This window comes from Ascidiella aspersa, chromosome 8, assembly GCF_963924565.1.
Source record: "Ascidiella aspersa chromosome 8, kaAscAspe10.2, whole genome shotgun sequence".
Lineage (NCBI taxonomy): Eukaryota > Metazoa > Chordata > Ascidiacea > Phlebobranchia > Ascidiidae > Ascidiella > Ascidiella aspersa.
The window spans coordinates 15,390,523-15,411,197 of NC_139454.1; the positions used below are offsets into that span (position 1 = coordinate 15,390,523).

At 36.1% G+C, this 20,675-nt stretch overlaps 1 protein-coding gene across 1 annotated transcript in view; it reads left to right on the plus strand.

Moving 5' to 3' along the window:
- Positions 1 to 7,132, plus strand: part of LOC146136281 (anaphase-promoting complex subunit 2-like) — a 31,585-nt gene extending 24,453 nt beyond the window's left edge. Inside the window, exons 13-18 of the mRNA XM_083395479.1 lie at positions 614 to 745; positions 1,547 to 1,676; positions 3,606 to 3,702; positions 4,058 to 4,232; positions 4,831 to 4,938; positions 6,321 to 7,132. Coding sequence (XP_083251605.1) covers positions 614 to 745; positions 1,547 to 1,676; positions 3,606 to 3,702; positions 4,058 to 4,232; positions 4,831 to 4,938; positions 6,321 to 6,422 — 744 coding nt within the window. The 3' untranslated portion in view covers positions 6,423 to 7,132. The remainder of the gene's footprint in view (positions 1 to 613; positions 746 to 1,546; positions 1,677 to 3,605; positions 3,703 to 4,057; positions 4,233 to 4,830; positions 4,939 to 6,320) is intronic.
- Positions 7,133 to 20,675: the final 13,543 nt, after the last annotated feature.

Genomic DNA, 20,675 nt, shown 5'->3' on the forward strand with positions numbered 1-20,675 from the left:
AATATGCATTTAGATAGTTAAAGTTGGCAAAACAATAGTTTTTGTTGTTGTTTTCGGGGAGTGATGGGTCTACAGCATTGGTTTTTAACCTATGGGTAATTACCCACATGTGGGTAATTTTAGGATAACAGTTGGGTAATCAGCTGAACCAGAATATTTAGAATTATGGATGTAACAAACAATGTCACAGCTGTAAGTGGTAAAGTTGCTTTATTACTTTACAAGCACGGTGATATTTTATCATTTTTAGTATTGTTTCGTCATAGTCATAATTTTGTATTTAATTTTTATGCGACAGAATAGAAAGATTTTTCTTGTATTTGCTAGCCTAGTCCAAGCTTGATGGCTGCGTTGCTGTTAGCGTTTATTTTTGAAGGTATTCTTAGTGAGGTTGTGTTGAGACGAGCGAGCTATATTTCGAAAAATAACGGTGTTTTATATTTTTAGTATGGCAAAATAGACAAATAAATAAAATTAAATTTTGGGTAATTGGACTTTGATCTGGTCAGAAATGGGTAATAAGGGAAAAAAGGTTAAGAACCCCTGGTATATAGCGTTGCAGTTTGTAAGAAGTATTAAATCGCGTTGCTGTTCATCTAAATATTATTTGCAGTCTGATATGGACATTCGTACGATAGTTATTTCGTCGCAATTCTGGCCGGAGTTTCCCGAATTGCAATTCGAGCTTCCTCCAATGGTGAACGCATCTCTTGAGTCGTTTGGAAATGGATTTAAAAGTTTAAAGGTGAGTTTATATGTTTCAACTTATATTTATATGTTTTAACTTAGCGCCTGACCACCTTTCTAAACACGATATTATAGTTAAAGAATTCAGTTGGTCGAACCATTGTCTTGCATTTCGTGAGAAACTATAATGGATGATTTGCGAAGCATTTAAGCTTTTCAACCGTAGGATAAATTTTTTATACCAGTATATACTATAGCGAAAAGCGCTGGATGAAGTCAAAGTAAGGCGCATAGTTCTGGTTTAGTATTATTGTCCGAGTTCGAATTTGCCCGTTAAGCAGTAGTTTAATCATTTATAATTTTCGTGGACGTTTATTTTTTGCCGTAGCAAAAACTTTGAAAATCAAATCAACCCCGTGACAATACTCTGTGATGTATTAAAAGAGTAGAGATAATATAAGCGACTTACTGCAGAACGCTAGCTTTGTGTCGTTCACCATGCGAGATAATAAGCCTTATCTTTGCCGCCTTTAAACGTTTTTAAAAATACAATTTGCTATCAACAACTGGTAGCAGCTAAGTGTAAACATAAAAAGACGAATTCCAATAAATGTTAGAAAGGCGTTAGAAAGCAACAATCGGTCTACAAATCCTAAAAATTGAGTAAAATTTGTCAAAAACAAAGCTGTTTCTTGCGTCGTGGCTTGGAAGATTAAGTTGCTTGAAAAAACATATCTTGACATTTGCGTCAGAGAGTTTTTGATAAATTCAGATAATTAATTGTAGGTTTCAATTTTTTATAGCTACTAAACTTACTTTTTTGTGAAATTATGTATTCCTAATGTTTGTAATACTTTAGGCCTCCCGATTCCTTACTTGTATTCGAGGAGCTGGCTTGGTTGACATCGACCTTGAGTTTGAAGACCGAAAGTTGAACTTTAGAGTAACTCCTTTGCAAGCCTCTATTATCCACCATTTCCAGGATAAAGGTAGGTTCGATTTCAACTGCCGTTCCTAGTCTTGTGTCATTATCGCCAGAGCGGGAATGGACGACAAAGGACAACCCCCGTGATATTTCATGTTGAAATCAATAAACCTGTTTATTCTTTTTTTTTTAATTTTGTTTAATTTTGAAACCTCACAGGCAATCCTTGGCCGATTAAACCTATTGACTCTGCCAAAACTTTTATTGAGTTACGTCTGCCTTATAACTTAACTCTAACCATCAGGAAAGTTTCCTATTTTCTCGCTACGATAACGTATTGTGATTTAAGCTTGAATAATAGATTGGTTAAGATGAAAACAATTAAAAAAAGTTACCCTATAATGAAGGGGTGGCCAGCACGCGGCTCGCGAGCCACGTGCGTCTCTTTTCTTCCTGTTGTTTTTCATATTGCTTCTAGATTGTAAGTTAACTTCGAAGTCGCCAATTTTCTTTGTCACTGACTTTGGCATATCCTGACTCTGAATATTATCATTACTAATTAGTAATGCTATTATTTTTTGACTTGTCAAATAAATCAAAATTTTGTCAAAATTCACACGCTAGGTTAAAATTTGTCAAAATTATTTCAAATCAAAATCGATTAAAAATCACATAAATCGTTTAAAAAATTAAAAAAAACTATAGGCAGATTTTTCAATTTGTCGTTGAGTTGATTTTATTATAAAAATTAGTTTTGAAGTATATTCAACGACATTTTAACTCTATTGGATCTTCATTAGAGCAATATACAGTATACGCGAGCCGGTAGAGTTAACCACCCAGACCTCGTTTATCGCATTAGGTTGGGCTCCAACTTCGTTTTTGCTTTATATAAGTGTGTATCTCTGAATTGGACAAATGCATTAAACAGTAATTGATTATTTTTACCTTTTATACCCTGTATTTCAACTGTGTTTACACAACCTTTTTCTAAAATTACCAGCGTCTTGATTTTGTTTGGTATTTTTATACTTTTTTTTTCTTTAAAATGACAAAAATATCAACTACGCAATAGAGGGCAAGCAAATTGTTTTATGTGCAAAATTTAGGATAAATAACCTCATTTTATGAATTAATGTTTAATGAAAACAATAAATTTTAACCCAAGCCAAAGACTTAAGTCAAGTAAAGTCATTTTAGTAAAAGATTTCAATCAAGTCAAGTCATTTTGCCCAAAATACTTAGGTCAAGTTAAGTCATTTGAAAACAGTGACTTAAGTGCACTTAAGTCAAGTCATTACAACACTGTCCATTTGTAACATTTAAAATAAACCAGATTGAGCAAAGATAGAGTATCTGTGCATATAAAAGGCTTTTTTATGGTCATTTTTGTATATTTGTAATGTGTTATTTTTAACACAACAAAAATGTGGTCGGCCACACCTGCTATATTGGGTCATGTATCCCTTTACGATACCAGGTAGACAGAAGATGCGCCAGCCATGAAATTTTACAACCCTTCAGCTATTATTAAATGAATAGCGATAACATAATCAGAAATATGCCAAAAAGTTAAAAAGGTTAAAATCGCTATTTAAAGTAAGTTAAGAAACAGTTTATTTGTAAGATTAGTCCTAATTCTGATGTGCCCATGCGCAATACCAATTTTCTCAACTGATAAGGCCGCAAACTGTATTGTAAGAGTGGGATAGCATATGTTGAAATCTTTTCCCAAAACGTAATAAGTTAGTTGTCTGACTCCCCTATATGTGGATTGCTGAATATCCACCTTATTTTAGTTACGTAAATTGGTAAAATACTGGCTGTAAAGTCTAGAGCTGAACTCGGGACTCGACAAAATCGTATATTTGCCTACAGTCGGACTCTGGACTCGGGTTATTTTTTAAACGACTCCGTAGCGCAGGTTAAAACTTAAATACGATGCAATTTTTACTGCGTTTAAACTTTTATTTTCTCGTTTATTTTGTTGCAGATTCTTGCAGTCTGGAGGATTTAAGTGACGCTCTTAAAATCCCGCCTACTTCTTTAAGGCGTAAAATGGCGTTTTGGCTGCAACAGGGAGTAATTAGGTATACTTTAGCTTTTATTTGTTTTTAACATTATTTGAACCGGTGACTGAAAGGTGCAAAAGTATAACCTCATCCCAATGAACTAATATAGACTATAGTGAAAATAATATTTCCAGTTTTATATATAGTGTTTAAATATTGTTGTTTTGGTATAAAGCCAATAAATAATTGAAAGCTCATTTAAAATTGGTGCGCTCAGAACTTGTAGTAGTCAGTAACAAGTTGTTCTTCTTATTTAGTGTTTGCCGTAACATTTACGTTTAAGTAATTTTACTAATTATATGTTGTAAGCCTTAAATACAAATACAATTGCTAACCATTTTTGCAAGAAAATAAATTAAAAAATCTCTTTTAGAGAAACGTCGACAGACCGCTACCAAGTTGTTGAGAAAGATGATCGAAGTATTTCCGGTACTGCTAAGTCGAATTCTTTAGCAATGAATTCGTCTCGGATGTTGCAAATTGATTACGACGAGGAAGAAGAAAGGGCTGAATCTGGCGATGAAGATAAAAATGACAAAGAAGAGCAGGTATTTTGGGGTACTTTATACAAATCTCATTTTATGGCCGAGTCACCTTGGTGTATATTTAATTTGAATGACGAAAATAGCATGTTTAGATATAACTACCGTTTTGTTCGGTTAGCACATTGTAGCATAGGCATATAGTAGCCTAAATAAATATATTTAATAAACCATGCTTTGAAAAAATGAGCCCGTTAAAGGACCAATACTACTTTTTTAAATTTCCTCGAAAGTATTTGTAACTGCAAATCAGATTAATCAGATGAACAATTAGATGGTGAACTCAAACCCCATCCAACCTCCTGTACTTAATACTAAATAAGCTAAATTGCCTTGTACGTTGCATTTAACATCACTAAGCGAATATTAATCAACAAAAAACTGTAGTGAGCTTTTTGAACTGTCTTTAATTTTTAATAAAATTTAGTTGTTTCTAATTTCGACAAATGTATTGGACAGTATTTGCTGTGTCTTTTGGTGATTTGCAGTTATCCCATTTCCTGTTTCGATAGGATGCTAACTCATTGTTAATTGTTTGCAATTATTTTTATCTTGTATAACAACTAAACTATTAACTCATAAACTACATGTTCAATATTATAAGGTATTTTGGAGCTACGTTCAAGGAATGCTGAAAAACTTTGAGACTTTGCCTTTGGATCGAATTCACAAAATGCTGCAGATGTTTGCCGTACATGACGCTGACATGCAGGTTTAATGATTTTCTTATTTTATGTGAACTTTTGTCGCCGCGTACTATTTGATTGTAGTTTCATAGAATTGTCAATGCTTAAATAAAGTGGATTGTCGATTCGTTAAATTCTTTCATTTCGATAATTAATTATTGAAATAAGATACGTTGGATTAAATTTGTAATATTGTTGAAGGTAGTTCAAATATTTCATAAAGCCCCGAATTTTAAACTAAGACTCGTTATGAAGTAATTTGGGAAAGTACAACATGTAGAAAACAAAGATCTATCCTAAACATGGCATATATGAGGAGATTGAGTAGTTGTGGACGAAATAACAAACTTTCAATGAAAAAATTAAAAAAACAATTGGTGATCTTAAAAATGAAAAGAACAACTTTAATCGATATATTCAAAACTTTTAATCACTCTAATAAATTAGATTACACTTTCACACCTTTCGTCTAACGAAACATAATTTAATAAAATGTAAAAGCAACATTAACAAAAATAATATAATAGTATTATATTAGCATTGATCCATCGATACTCGCTGGCCCTTCGACAAAATGCGCCCTGGAGTACACAATGTCATACGTATGCTAAACAATATGCAACGAGGTTTCACACGAAACGATCAAACATTAGTAACGGAATTCATGAATACTAACTTTGTATTATGTGCTGCGAATTATTAAATAATTAACAAACATGTTTGTAATCGAGAACAGCCAATACATGTATAATTTTTGTTTCAATAAATCATTTAAAAAATAAAGAATGCTTTAATTTTGTTCTTCAAATGATTTATTCATGTGTAATATTCTTTTTTATTAAAATTTACATATTATGTTTAGATATATATTTTGCGAGTAGTTGATATTCGGTCAATCAAGAGCCAGCCCAAATTTGCAAAGGGTGCAAACATGAAGTAGTAGTAATTTAGTACACAGGATAAATTGTTCTGTCGGTCACGTCAGTCTATTCATAGCTCTAAATGTGATGCAAACTGTTCGGAAGTTATGTAAATTAGATTCCTACGACTTTGAAAAATCATTCTTCGTAAACTATAGGCCAAAAAGTAAAAAATTACACAAACACTGCCGGTCTGCCGTGTGTAACCTCAATTGCCATCTATATTGTTTTGCTGTGTAGTTGCGAACAAAAATATTTTTTAGGCCTATTTGCATTGTTGATTACAGATTTGACGTTTATTTTTTTGCACATTATGCAAACGGCCGCTTTTTTATTGAATTCGAGTAAGCTCCTCTAATTTAACGCAACTTAATTTATTTTTTGAATTATTTGCTATCGAGTAAATGTACTTTTTTTTGCTCGTAAGCGGCTGTTACATACATAACCATGTATTACCACAAGACTCATCACTAATTTATATTTTTTAGATCGAACAACCGCGGCTTCGACGATTTTTGAACTCTAAAGTACAGACTGGATTATTGACCGTTGAGCAAGGAAAATACAAACTTGTCAAAGATTCTGGTTAAAATATTTACCATGTTTGTTTTTTTTCTTTTGTAGTTAATGTTTTTCGTTTTCGTTGTAATCAATCACGCCAATATATTTTGCCTTTAGTTCAGAGCCATATCTTCGTTAGCTTGGGCCACAATGAGGCCCCTGAAAAAATGCAAAAATACAAAAAGTAGTGTTTCTGTGAATAACAATGTTTCAGCAAAATGCAAATATTAATTGTTTTGCGGCTTTAATCCAGTGAAGAAATAAAGTTATGTTAAGAACAACCTATTAAGAACAACCGGGAAGGCACAAACTATAGTTGTCTTGCTTTTACACTACGCCTGTATGACTTCTATAAAATTTTGTATGACTTCTATAAAAAAATTAATTGTATATTGGCAGACCTCTATAGCTATATAGCTAGAGATACTGTCAGACCAGTCTTCCTTACATGGCACTTTTTGCCGATGACGGGCCTGTAGTAGGGGTGTCCTATACTCGAATGTTCAACAAAATCTATCGCGATCCAATCAGCACCAATTTTTTAGCTGTATAGCCACCTTCCACAGAATTAAATATTTGTTCGGACCGTAAAAAAAAACAGAAAACACTCCTGCGAAGTGCGAAAATGTGGCATTTGTTAACACTTTTATGCAAGACACTTCATCCATGAGTGGCCTAACCGCGGCTTTTAACCGGTTTTATGTAGCCCTTACGTTCGGGTTGTACTTGATTTTTTCAGGATGCCCAGTGTCAATTAGCCTATTGTGTTAATTTTTGCCTACTTTAAATAATTAAATACAATATTTTGGCGCTTTGTTTGAAACTCGCAAAATTTCTTAGCCGTTTTGAGAATTTTTGAAACCAGAAACGGGCCGTACGTTTTCTGACAGTTTGCTGACATAGAATTATTTTAAAGGATGAGGCTTCTGTCGCCCTACCCTTGAATGTAGCCTATGTATGCTTGATTTCCGTTGTAGCTTGGCGCGCAAGGTTAAACTAGAAGTTGTTGTCTGCATGCCATAGTAACTTCATGTGGTCTATGTGAAGGTTATCATGCGCCGTCAAAGGTAAAGGGGCATTAAAGGCCTTAAATATCATAGGAGTCACAAATTGCAGTCACAAATTAGACAAATATCGTGGTATGTTGAGAAATGGTAGGCCTAACAAGTTCTGGCTTCGCTCTTCAATTCAAGCATAATGGTTAAGTGAAGTTTTCAAACATTAGTCTATGTTTTAAACTAGGGCTACCATATTTTTAGGTACACAAAAAGAGGACATTTTTTGCCGGTAAGTAAAACGAGAGTAAAATTGTTCCTTTTGAGTTTAATGATGTTTTATGCCGATTTTCGGGATGTTTGGTTGTTTTGGGATTCTCGGGTCCACTGTGTTAGGTCTGGCATGGGTCGTTTTGGTGACGACGTTTGGACGCCCTAGTTTGACCTGCGCCATTAGGGCGCCGCTGTTTTTGCATTGGATTTTTGGCCCTATTTGGGGTTATTGGTGGGTAATGGGCGAGGTTAAATTATTAGGGGAGTTAGTGATGTACTTATAGGGGTAAGGTTTGAGGTTAGGAAGTGTTGTTTAGGCCTGATTCTGGCCATTTCTTATTCGGACGGGTTTTGAACTTATTTCAATTTAGACGGTACTACGACCAGGGCCGGATTAACCAATAAGGCTATAAGGCCCTGGAAAAATTCGGCCCTAAATTTTTTTAAGGTTAAATTTTTGTAGGAATTTTGCTAGCTGTCAGGCTGCAAATCTCGCCTTATACGCACCTTATATCATTCTCAATTTAAAACGAAATATCTTCAGTTTTTTGCCACAACAGTTTGAGCATTTCGCATTGACCATTTTTAAGTTAATGTTTGTAGTTGAAAGCAAGTAAACAAATCAAATCCGCACTAACGATTGTAAAGTAATACATGTTTTACTGTAAATTACTTTGTCTAATCGGTTTTCATCACCCATGCGGTGTATGTTTTGTTTATCATAAGTAAAAAAAAACAAGGAAAAATATGAATTTAGAAGAGTGCTCAACTCAGCAGTTACGTGTTTGACAATAATCCAGGATCATGAAACCGAAAAGCATTTTGGGGGCCTTTTTTAACACAGTCACAATTTTCACGTGATTTCTATACAGATACAGCTGTGGGGTCAATGGCCCTTGCAAATTGACAAAGTCATCTTGATAAATGCAAATGAGATAATAGTTCGCGATTCTTAATTGTGTGCTAAAGGCATCTTATATCCTATCTTGCTAAATTGGACGTTTTGTCAATTTAACCCAAAGAGTCGGATATTTTTCGCGCGACCGCTTTGTTGCCATATCCATAAACATATTTAAACTCGATTGAAGTTGCGCATACAAGTTTCTTGAGAATATTAGTTTCATGGTTTCACGCTATGTTACGCCATCTTTAAAACTTTCACGACTCGCCCATACAAAAAAACATTAATCTTCTGCGGGCCCCTGTCAACTCAGGCTTCAAATATTTTTGTACCGGTACACTACAAATCATATTTTCGCAGTAGAAAATTTTCCTAAAGGGAGAACTGACTATTAGTCTATGATACTTAGGGAAAGGCGGGGCAAAACGGGATAAATGCTATTTTTTGAGGTTTACAAAATGTTTTTGATAAGTAGGGTAGCAACCGAAAGGTCTCACTGAAAGTTACTTCTATGTTTAAATAAAGCAACTGAGAGAAACATACATTCTGAATAAATTAACATTTTTAGACGATTTTTGCACGGAGCAAAACGTACCCCACGAATAAAATATAATTTAATTGCCTTATTGTGTGGAAATGCAGGATGACGGATTTTTGTGTAAGGGGCGCATAAAAATTTTCCGAAATATTGTTACAAGTTACGTCACAACGTGACGTCAGGAATTAAGTAATAGTATACATGGCGCGTTTCTAGGTTAAAAATATTTTTCAAAAAAGATCAAAACACACAAGAAAACGAAAAAGGAAATAATACTTAAGCAGCCTTATATCAATATATAAGTTACATGGTTATAAATAGGCCGTACATAAACAGCCTTTTATTTCCCCTATGCTATATATCAACTTATAAGTAGATCTTGTTAAAATTTATCATTGTTAGGCCTTCCTGCAAAACTGATCACAACATAAAATAATAATAATATATGTATATTTCAACAGGGGGGACATGACCACCGTGCTATCTGAAGTCCACTAAATCGAAACTAAAACAAATTGCCATGGTATTTCAAAGTGTATACTGTCAGGTCGCTTATAGATTTATTGTACATTCACATAATTTAGCATAGCTCGCTTTCAATAAAAGAGCTTACAGCGCAGTAAAAACGGGTCTCGCAAGTAAGGCATGCATCAGTTGACTGTAGAGTTTAATCCAACAGCAGCGTGACACTATATAGCACAAGAGCGACTGCGATGGAGATTAGCTGAGTCGAATGTCGGATAAATTTGCCAGAACGGCCACGAAAGGAAATGAGTATCTAGGTGAAATATTTAATACTTTACCAGGCGAACACGCACTGTAAATTGGAGTCCGATTTTGGGGTGGAAATTACAAACTCAAAGGGTGGAAATTTGTAGAAGCGTGGTTGTTTCCACCTTTCAAGTGATGTTGAAAAAAATGGACAACCTTAGGGATGGAATTTACCATGCTTCGTGTTTTGTTTAAGCCAATCGAGCTGTGTAGAGGATGGTTATTTCCATCATTTTTATGATGCACTAAATTTAAAACCCTAAGGATGGAAATTACCATTTTTCAATTTTCGTTGCAGAAAATTATTCTTCAAGCATAACATCTATATAATATAAATTGTTGCTTTCCTTTTTCTTAGGTTTTCTGATTTAGGCTACGTATTTAGAAAAAATTAAGAAGAATATCTATATATCCGGGAATAAAGATTTGAAATATATTACATTAGTAAAGGTTGCTTCAACATTAACCAAATCTCATTGAAAAGTACTTATCGTACTTGCTATTTACGCGGTTTCCTGCGAAAGGCAACAATGGCTTCCCGCTGATTCAACTTCGCGACGACCATTACCCGCACCCGCTGTCATCGCAATTTATTATATTGCGCTTTTTTCATTTTCGAACGGCGCGCATATTTTTAAACTTCAGACGCCCGATTGGCCGATATGCGGATGACATCACAATTGAGTTTAAACATTTGGCAACAGAAGTTTAAAGTAAGTCAGACAGCTTAGCGCTGGAGTTTCTCGTCTAGAGCTTGTTTTATATTTTTGCCTTCAGCGTTAAAGATTAGGCTTGTTATCAAATATATGTTTAGGATAGTAGGCTAACTGTATTTGTAATTATATTGATAGGTTTATATAAAAATAAAAAATTAAATTTATTGAATAAAATTACTTTCAGCGTGCACTAAATTTGTATCTAACCCAGGAAACAAGGTTATTACATCTGCGGAAAAGTCTTAGGGCACATCTAAAATATTTATACAATATGAGCATAAAATCCTGATTGAACACCTGGAAATCTGAAAAAACACTGAAGGTAACAGAGAAAGTGCCAATAAATGCGAACTGACCTGTTGGGTTTAAAGCTTATAGATGTTAAAGATTTTCTAATTAGGATGGCAGCTCATCAAAATTTGCAGGTAAATAGTAATTAAGTTGGTTGAATAGCATAATATATAAAGTGCATGACAAAAACTTAATTCTTAATATCAAGTTGTTTGTTAATAATGTAATGTTTAACCTCATTATTTTATGTTGCATGGATATTTAAGCAGTTCCATATCTTTAGGTTCATCTTTGACCTTATGTTGGAATTTTTGCAGCTTTAAAAGTTACCCATTTTTAAAAAGTTTAAAAGTTACCCCTTTTCCCAACTGCTTTACATTTTCTTTATTTTATAATAAATCTTTAAACCAGGGGTTTCCAACCTGTGGGCCATAGCCCGTCCATGAGGCTTGTTCAAGGGGGGCATAAAAATTGAAAAATATTTTTTTTTAGTTTATTATCTACTCCACTACAACATTATCTACTTCACTCCAAAAAAATAAATTTAATTAACTCTTTAAGCTGCAAGAAGACAACCCGATTAGGCTTTGAGAAAGATAGTTTGACCATATTTTGGGCTAAACTAAGCAATTCATACCATAAGCTTAATGAAATGGTCATGTCGTGGCTATTGCCTTCCTATCAATCTATCTTTGTGAATGTGGGTTTTCAACAATGGTTACTTCTGAAGACAAAGCAGCGCAGTGCTAATTACATTTAATTGTGATTAAGAGTGTAACTTTTTTTGTTTTTTTAGTTTCATCAAGCATCAGTTTTGCCTCTGCAACTTTGTCTTCCAAAAAGAGCCTTCTACCACCAACGTATGTTTTTAAACCTTCATTTATTCTGTGTCAATTTGGTTAACTACAACTACATTTATTATAAAATTATTTTAAAATGTTTAACCCTGATCAAAAATTGTAATTGCACAAGGTAAAGCAACTTTAAAATATGCTGTTGTAATAAATTTAATTTGAACGGTTCTATAAATATCAAAAAAACTGTCAATGGCTATAAAGTTTTTGTGCATTTGCTAATTTAAGTTTCAGATGAGTTTGCAATACAGGTCAAACTTTCCAGTATGATATACTGGAAATCGTAAAACTTGTAACCTAATTTAACATCGGAACCATTGTAAAACAATTTAAAGGCATGTAATTTTCATTTTTAACTCATTAAACTCTTTAAAAAAGGAGTGTAGTCACATTTTTTTAAACATCTTAAAACTACTGCAAATTATCCTGTTATATAGATATGCGATACAACCACTGGCACTTTGGGGACCACTGGAATTAAATAGTAATCATGTGTTTCAATTTTTGTTTAGCAGTTTCAAGGCTGTGTTAAGTATTTAGTAACCATTCTCAGATTAATTTTCGTAAACAAAACCGTAAAGTTTTGCCTGTTGGTGCAGTTTAAAATTAATTTTTTTAGCTGGTTAACAACCACCTATATATTAATGTAAATTAGTAGACTAAGATTCCCTTTGTTCACTATTTTAATAAATTGTGTTTGAATGTTTTTCAGAGTACACCACTGATACCAGTGATGACACATGTCCGTGTCCACACCCATAGTACTTCAGTTTGCAAGCCAAGATGTTGGCTCTGCACATTGCACAACCAAGGTTATACTGCTATGCTTGTATAATGCTTACTTGTTGTTTGGTATCAGTTTCCTTTGCCGGAGTTTTAACATTTAGAAAAAACAAAGATTTGACTGTAAAAACATAGAAGTATATACAATACATACATGTTTCTGTTTATTTCTTTGCCATATGTTACGTTTACCTTTTACTATTCACCTCTGATACAAAGCTATTTATTGTTACGGTACCTGAAATTGTTGTTAGTTTTTCGTACTTTTTCTTTCAATAAATATCACATCGGTATTATATGCGTGGTAATATCAAACAGGGATAATGGCCGAAACCGATTGACAAAGATAGATAAATTTGTAGGATGGAATATTCCATGCGTAATACTATCAAAAAAGGAGGGTTGCCCAACCCATCCCTAAAGTTTGAAAGCATATAGGATGGAAAATTCCATGCCTGAAATTCCCATCCATGGGGTTGCTAATTACCATGGTGGGATGGAATTTTCCATGTTCGAGTGGACCACCCCAAAGCTCAACAATTTCCACCCCTAGGCTTGGATTTCAATTTACAGTGCGCTATAATTACAAGCACAAACAGACATGCATCGTTTCTCTACATCATTTCCTTCCTCCCTGGAAAACGAAAAAGGTCTCGAGCAGTTCGTTGGGCCGCGCTTCTTCTTTAAAATCTTCCCAGGATCCGATCACGAGTCGACCAGCAAACGCAGAATGTTTGACATTTGTGCAATATCGATCCAGCACGTATTGGAAATCGTGGTGTTCAATAGAGCGAAAAATGTTCATGAATTCCTTGTCTTGGCGGCAAACGGACAATTCCAGGGATAGCTGATCGTACGACACGATGCAAGTCTGAAATGGTATTTAAAAGGCACAATAAACAACAATGGGGCTATATGACGGTTATCTCACACCGTCTGAAAGGTAAATGAGGCATCAAAGGCCTTAGCAATCATGGGTTTATAATACCCAGGGCATTTTCGCTTGCAGTCACAAATGAAATAAATCTCGCGTTATGTTGGGAATTGGCAACAAGGTTTGGCCTTCTGCTCTGTTTTCCTTCTAATAAATCATAACGGTTAAGTGACGCAGGAATTTCAGACAAAGTGATCAGGTTATCTTGGGTGAGATATAAAACATCAATCACCATAACACGTGACCAGAGACAGTAGCCGCAGTGGCTTTAACACTTTAGAAGTAACCACTTCTGTAAGTGCTGGTTGAGATAGAATCTATCCGTTTATTGGTTTGAGATTAGATATCACGAGAGGTGTTCGCAGTCAACCTCGATCGTAATATTTTCACCTTAAAAACTTTACCAAAAAAGGGCCATAATTTGCAACAATAACTATAACAGTCTTGCGTAACCACTAATTTAAAGCGCCAAACGATTCTTCTCTGCATTACGGCTAATCAAATATCAATTTGACAAGCAATAACGCTGGCATAAACTTGTCAACAAACGTTTCAACAAATCATAACTGATCGGCGTAACTTAAAAAAATACTTACAAACGGGAAACTGCGCTAGCAAACCAAAATAATTCATACTTTCTATGCAATCTGACAGTATGCATTAAATTTAATTCAGAAGAGTTTATTTGCATGTTCATATCACGTCGGGGTCACCAATGTATGTTTCAACAGGGGGGACATGACCACCGTGCTATCTGAACTCCACTAAATCGAAACTAAAACAAACTGCCATGGCATTACAAAGTGCATACTGTGAGGTCGCTTATAGATTTATTGTACATTCACATAATTTAGCATAGCTCGCTTTCAATAAAAGAGCTTACAGCGCAGTAAAAACGGGTCTCGCAAGTAAGGCATGCATCAGTTGACTGTAGAGTTTAATCCAACAGCAGCGTGACACTATATAGCACAAGAGCGACTGCGATGGAGATTAGCTGAGTCGAATGTCGGATAGATTTGCCTGAACGGCCACGAAAGGAAATGAGTATCTAGGTGAAATATTTAACACTTTACCAGGCGAACACGCTATAATTACAAGCACAAACAGACATGCGTCGTTTCTCTACATATATTTAGTTATTTTATTTCAGTTCCAACATGTCTTACTAAATTTATTAAAAAAAAAACAGCAAAGTTTTAAGTTGAGTTACACAAGTAATAACGGACTACCTTGTGAGGGTTTGCCCCAACTATGCATCGCATAAAAAGCTAATTTCTTTAAAAACTCGGAACTTAAAAAGTCCAACTGTTCCGGATTAATAAACAGGCCCTTAACTAAAAATTCTTAAGCAAAAAATAACTTAGACTTTACTCGAACTTTAGTAACAAACGCATAATTTTGCTGTGCTATCTCATATCAACATTCCCCAAACACATTTTCTCCCCTTCCTGGTTTGTACAAAATCGAATCTGCCTAATGTTTTGCCACAAACGTTTCTTCAGATTGCAGTCGGTAGAATTCAGTAAACAAATACTGATGCTCGCAATTTTTGTAAACGAGAAAAGTGAGGGGTCAATTATGGCCCGCTTTACCCTAGTTATATTTAAAAAATGTTTTTATGCATGTATGATTGTATGTATGTAATTTCGTTACTTTTTGTACCTTGTAATTGTACAATTGTTCTTCTGGCAAAATTTTATGCCAATGTTTAGACCACCTATTCGGGCAATATATTGTACCTTGGTTTGCCACATTAGGCCCTTCTCTAGTAATCAGTCTTAGGCCCACAGTACCCTTAATCCGGTCCTGATCATGATGCCATACTCTGATGCTATAAAACAAATAAGCTAACGACCTTGTTTTATGTTTGGAGTTGTGCCAAAATGTGCAATCTAAGTCAAAATTAAAGAAATCCACAAGGCGTCGCGCGAAGCCCATAAAAAATGCGACTATATTGGTTTTAAATCTAAAGTTTAATTTAGAATTAGAGGTTGGCATGACGCATTGAGCACAGATAAAAATATACAGTGCTTGATATATTGGCGTTTATAAAGTTGTGGGTCGCGTTGACCCGATAATTAACATTAAAATAGCCTACGTAAAAATTTCGCACAAAAAAACTTAAAATATTTTTTTTTTTGCTTTCAAGGCTTTAAGTTACCTATGTGTTACTTGTGGTACAACGGTCATATTGCAAAGACGATATAAATGGGGAGAAACACACAATATGCCATTAACTAATACTTTCGACAGAAGCACAAAAGATATATAAATATTAGACTAAGTTTGTTAAACTTTCGTTGGAGATAGTGCCACATTGCATAGGACGCTATATTTGTTTGTAAAGATGCCGAAAAATCGCGTGGAACATACGAGAAAGACAGAAAAGATTCGCGCAAATCGCGAAAACAGTTTCCGTTTTAGTATTTAAATCAGGCTTAAAATAGAAGTTGACGGGCTCACGACTAGATCCGTCCCTGGAAAAAGTGTTTACGATACAACCAAACATGTAGAAACTCGCTTAGCCTATGTATTTTAAGGAAAATAAACCACAGGCCGGATTAAATTGCTTGACGGGCCGTATGTTGCCCGGGTGATTAAGAAGGTAGGGCTGGTAGGGCAATTTGTTGGAAACCTGTTTTAAACCAGCAATTCAGCATGTTTCATGGCTACAGTAATTTTTTGGAAATAAATACAACGTCTCGTCTAAAAGTCTTGATGAAAGTATAAGCAACTAGCTCGAACTGCGAAAAAAGAGAGCAGTTGGGCATTTTTGAGAGTCCTCTGAGGACCATTAAATTTTCTTAAGAAAAGAGGATAAATCCTCCTTAAAGAGGACATATGGTATTTTAAACACTATGATGTCTCTTGTGACATCATAAAGCAGGGTTTCTCAACCGTGGACCTCGGCCCCCCTGGGGGGCCACGGAGTGATCATTGAGGGGCCATAACACTCTAGCTGGGTAGAATAATTTTAAAACCTTGAGAAAAGAGGACAAATCCTCCTAAAAGAGGACATATGGTATTTTATACACTATCTGTCATCATTATTGTTTTTAGTTCTGCTTTATTATTTGATTATAGCGTGTTTTATGATGTCTCTTGTGACATCATAAAGCAGGATTTCTCAACCGTGGACCTCGGTCTCCCTGGGGGGCCACGGAGTGATCATTGAGGGGCCATAACTCTCTAGCTAGGTCAGGATTTCTCAACCGTGGCCCTCCGCCCCCCTGGGGTGCCACGGAGTGATCATTGGGGGGCCACAGGCATAACACTCTAGCTGGGTAGAATTATTTTAAAACCAACTCAAATTTACCGGAAAGTAACGTAATATACCGCATTTTTCTGACACGTCGTTTGATTATTATTACTCAATATCGGATCCTAAAATTCGAACCAACCGACAAAATGTGTTCATTTTATCGCGGAAGTTATGCCTAGTCGACAGTCGTACATACGCGAGTGGCAAGTTTGTACTAACGCCGCATCTTGCTATGGCGAAACAATTACTGTGCCGCTTCGTGTAGCCTAATAAAGTGGCGTTAGGTTCAGGGACGTGCAGTCAGGGGGGGCAGGTGAGGCACTGCCTCACCTGTCAACATCTGGCAGAGCAAAAGATATATCAAGCAAAAGTTCTACTACCGCAAATTTTACCTAAAGCGTGCTTTCTTTTTTCTTCTATTTCTGTTGCGTTATTCATATCAAGCGTTCACGCGGTCAAAATCATTGAGTAGGCTACGCCAAGAAAGGAAGTGCCAAGCCGTGCCTTTCTTCACATCACAAAAGTGCCATCCACTGCATTATGCGTGCATTTTTCTTTCGCTAATTCTCTCGGAAAACATGATGAACGATTTAGCTATAATTTGAGGCATGCCTCAATTGTGACGTTCCAGCCATGAAACCTTTCTTTGTTCAGCTGGAATGCCTGCATGGTACGTGTACATTGACTTCTTGTAGTGTAAAGCTCTAAGTTGAAGTCATAAATAAAGGCAGACCTGTTGCAAATTTAAAACTTTTGCATCAGACGACTGGACAAAAAAAACACGCAACTTTTTCTACTTTTTAGTCGTTTTGTTTTTGATCTCTGAATGGTTTTTGAGTTTATTTATTTTTTCATTAGTACTATGCCGTTTTTATGGTTGTTAAAGAAAAACATGACTCGAAACAAAATTGTGCCTCACCATCTAGGAACCTCACCTCACGTCACAGGTTAGGTGTTCTTTTGGCGATCGGAAAGTAATTGTTCCGATAACCTTCGCCTTAATGCTAAGGATCCGTGTACTGTAATGCCAGGTGCAAAGATTTTCTCAATTTTGAAAAAACTTGTAAAAAACTTCGCCAAACTTGTAAAGTCCGGTGGTCATGTAAGTCGGGTTTTGTGGGCTGATGACATTTTTTGGGCTTCTTGGGGGTTCTAGGGGTTGTTAGGAGTTTATTTATTTGTATTTTTAGGGCTTTTTAAAGATTGTTGGATTTTTTTTTTGGGGGGGGGGTGTTTTTGTTAGAGATTTTAGGGGGTATTACAGGAAGTTGCTTGAGTTCTAGGAAATTTGCAGGTTGTTACGTTATTTAGAAGTTGGTTATTATCATTTAAGCATTTTTTAAGGGTCGCTAAACTTGTACAGACCGGTGGACACGTAAGTCGGGTTTTGTAAGTTTTTCGTCTTTTGTTTGGTTGAACGTAAACCCTGGATATTTTTTTCACTTTCGTTATTTGTTTAGGTTGACTAATTAGCAAGTGTGTATTGGACAACTGACAACGCTAAGTCAAACCTTAATTTCCTATTTTTTTCTCGCTAAAAAACGTCAAGTCAGCGCAGTATGACTATGTTCCTCGCTGTTCTGTCTCTGCCCTTATATCCGAAGTTGATGTAACATCGACATTTGTTTAACTGAAGCAGATTCTTGAAAGGAGGTATAGTGGTGACTGTCGTGCGAGTAGACTCGTTTATTTTACCCTATTTGAAGTCACTTTTTGCAGGCTTGATCTTTAAGGCTGAATATGACTAAATACCTATATTCATAAAAGAATATAAATATTTTCATAAAAAGTCTAAATGCTTACTAAGTTAGAATTGCTTTACGTAGCCCAGACGTAGCCTGGTGCACATGTCTACGACACTTGTGTGCATAAGAAGATTAAGTTTGATAATATTTGACCAACCGCAACAATCCTATATACAATGGACCATAAACCATATTATGCCCACCTAGTGTGGGATTTTTTTCCAGCGTTCCGCTAATTAATTATTAAATTAACGCACATTATTTGGGTTAGGATTCGGGTTAGCGTTTGGGTTCAGGTGGGTCAAGTGTTAATAATCCTATCTCACATATTTTGTTATGTTTTCTGGATTTTCAACGAATATTTTTAATTTATCTACGCCGGAAGTTTACCTAAAGGTCCAAATTAGTACAGTGCCACGACCTCAAGGTCAAAAAGTTAAATCATTTCTGATCAATATATATTTTCTTCCGGAGATACTACACGTGAAAGTTCGAGCTGCATGCTTTTTAAGGGGTGGTACTAAATACCGAATGGTACCGAATGGCACCGAATGGCACCGAATGGCACCGAATGGCACCGAATGGCACCGAATGGCACCGAATGGAACCACATGGGATCGAATGCTAACGAATACCGACCAAACTATACGTTTGTTTTACTCCAATCTGATTTAATTTTACACTGAAGCATATCTTGTCGCATGAGAGTATTTTAAAACGTATGAGGCCTAAGGAGGGTTGCAATGAACATGATACCGAATGAAACCGAATGGCACCGTATTGAACCCAATAAAACCCATTGTAACTCGTAATAGAAACACTAAATACCGAATGGTACCGAATGGCACCGAATGGCACCGAACGGAACCCAATAGAACCGAACGGAACCCAATATAACCCATTGTAACTCGTAATAGAAACACTAAATACCGAATGGTATCGAATGGTACCGAATGGCACCGAACGGAACCCAATAGAACCGAACGGAACCCAATATAACCCATTGTAACTCGTAATAGAAACACTAAATACCGAATGGTATCGAATGGTACCGAATGGCACCGAACGGAACCCAATAGAACCGAACGGAACCCAATATAACCCATTGTAACTCGTAATAGAAACACTAAATACCGAATGGTACCGAATGGCACCGAACGGAACCCAATAGAACCGAACGGAACCCAATATAACCCATTGTAACTCGTAATAGAAACACTAAATACCGAATGGTATCGAATGGTACCGAATGGCACCGAACGGAACCCAATAGAACCGAACGGAACCCAATATAACCCTTTGTAACTCGTAATAGAAACACTAAATACCGAATGGTACCGAATGGCACCAAACGGAACCCAATAGAACCGAACGGAACCCAATAGAACCCATTGTAACTCGTAATAGAAACACTAAATACCGAATGGTACCGAATGGCACCGAATGGTACCGAAGGGTAACCCAATAGGTACCAATAGAACCGAACGGAACCCAATAGAACCCATTGTAACTCGTAATAGAAACACTAAATACCGAATGGTACCGAATGGCACCGAATGGTACCGAAGGGTAACCCAATAGGTACCAATAGAACCTAACGGAACCCAATAGAACCCATTGTAACTCGTAATAGAAACACTAAATACCGAATGGTACCGAATGGCACCGAATGGTACCGAAGGGTAACCCAATAGGTACCAATAGAACCGAACGGAACCCAATAGAACCCATTGTAACTCGTAATAGAAACACTAAATACCGAATGGTACCGAATGGCACCGAATGGTACCGAAGGGTAACCCAATAGGTACCAATAGAACCGAACGGAACCCAATAGAACCCATTGTAACTCGTAATATAAACACTAAATACCGAATGGTACCGAATGGCACCGAATGGTACCGAAGGGTAACCCAATAGGTACCAATAGAACCGAACGGAACCCAATAGGACCCATTGTAACTCGTAATAGAAACACTAAATACCGAATGGTACCGAATGGCACCGAACGGAACCCAATAGAACCGAACGGAACCCAATATAACCCATATTGTAACTCGTAATAGAAACACTAAATACCGAATGGTACCGAATGGCACCGAACGGAACCCAATAGAACCGAACGGAACCCAATATAACCCATTGTAACTCGTAATAGAAACACTAAATACCGAATGGTACCGAATGGCACCGAACGGAACCCAATAGAACCGAACGGA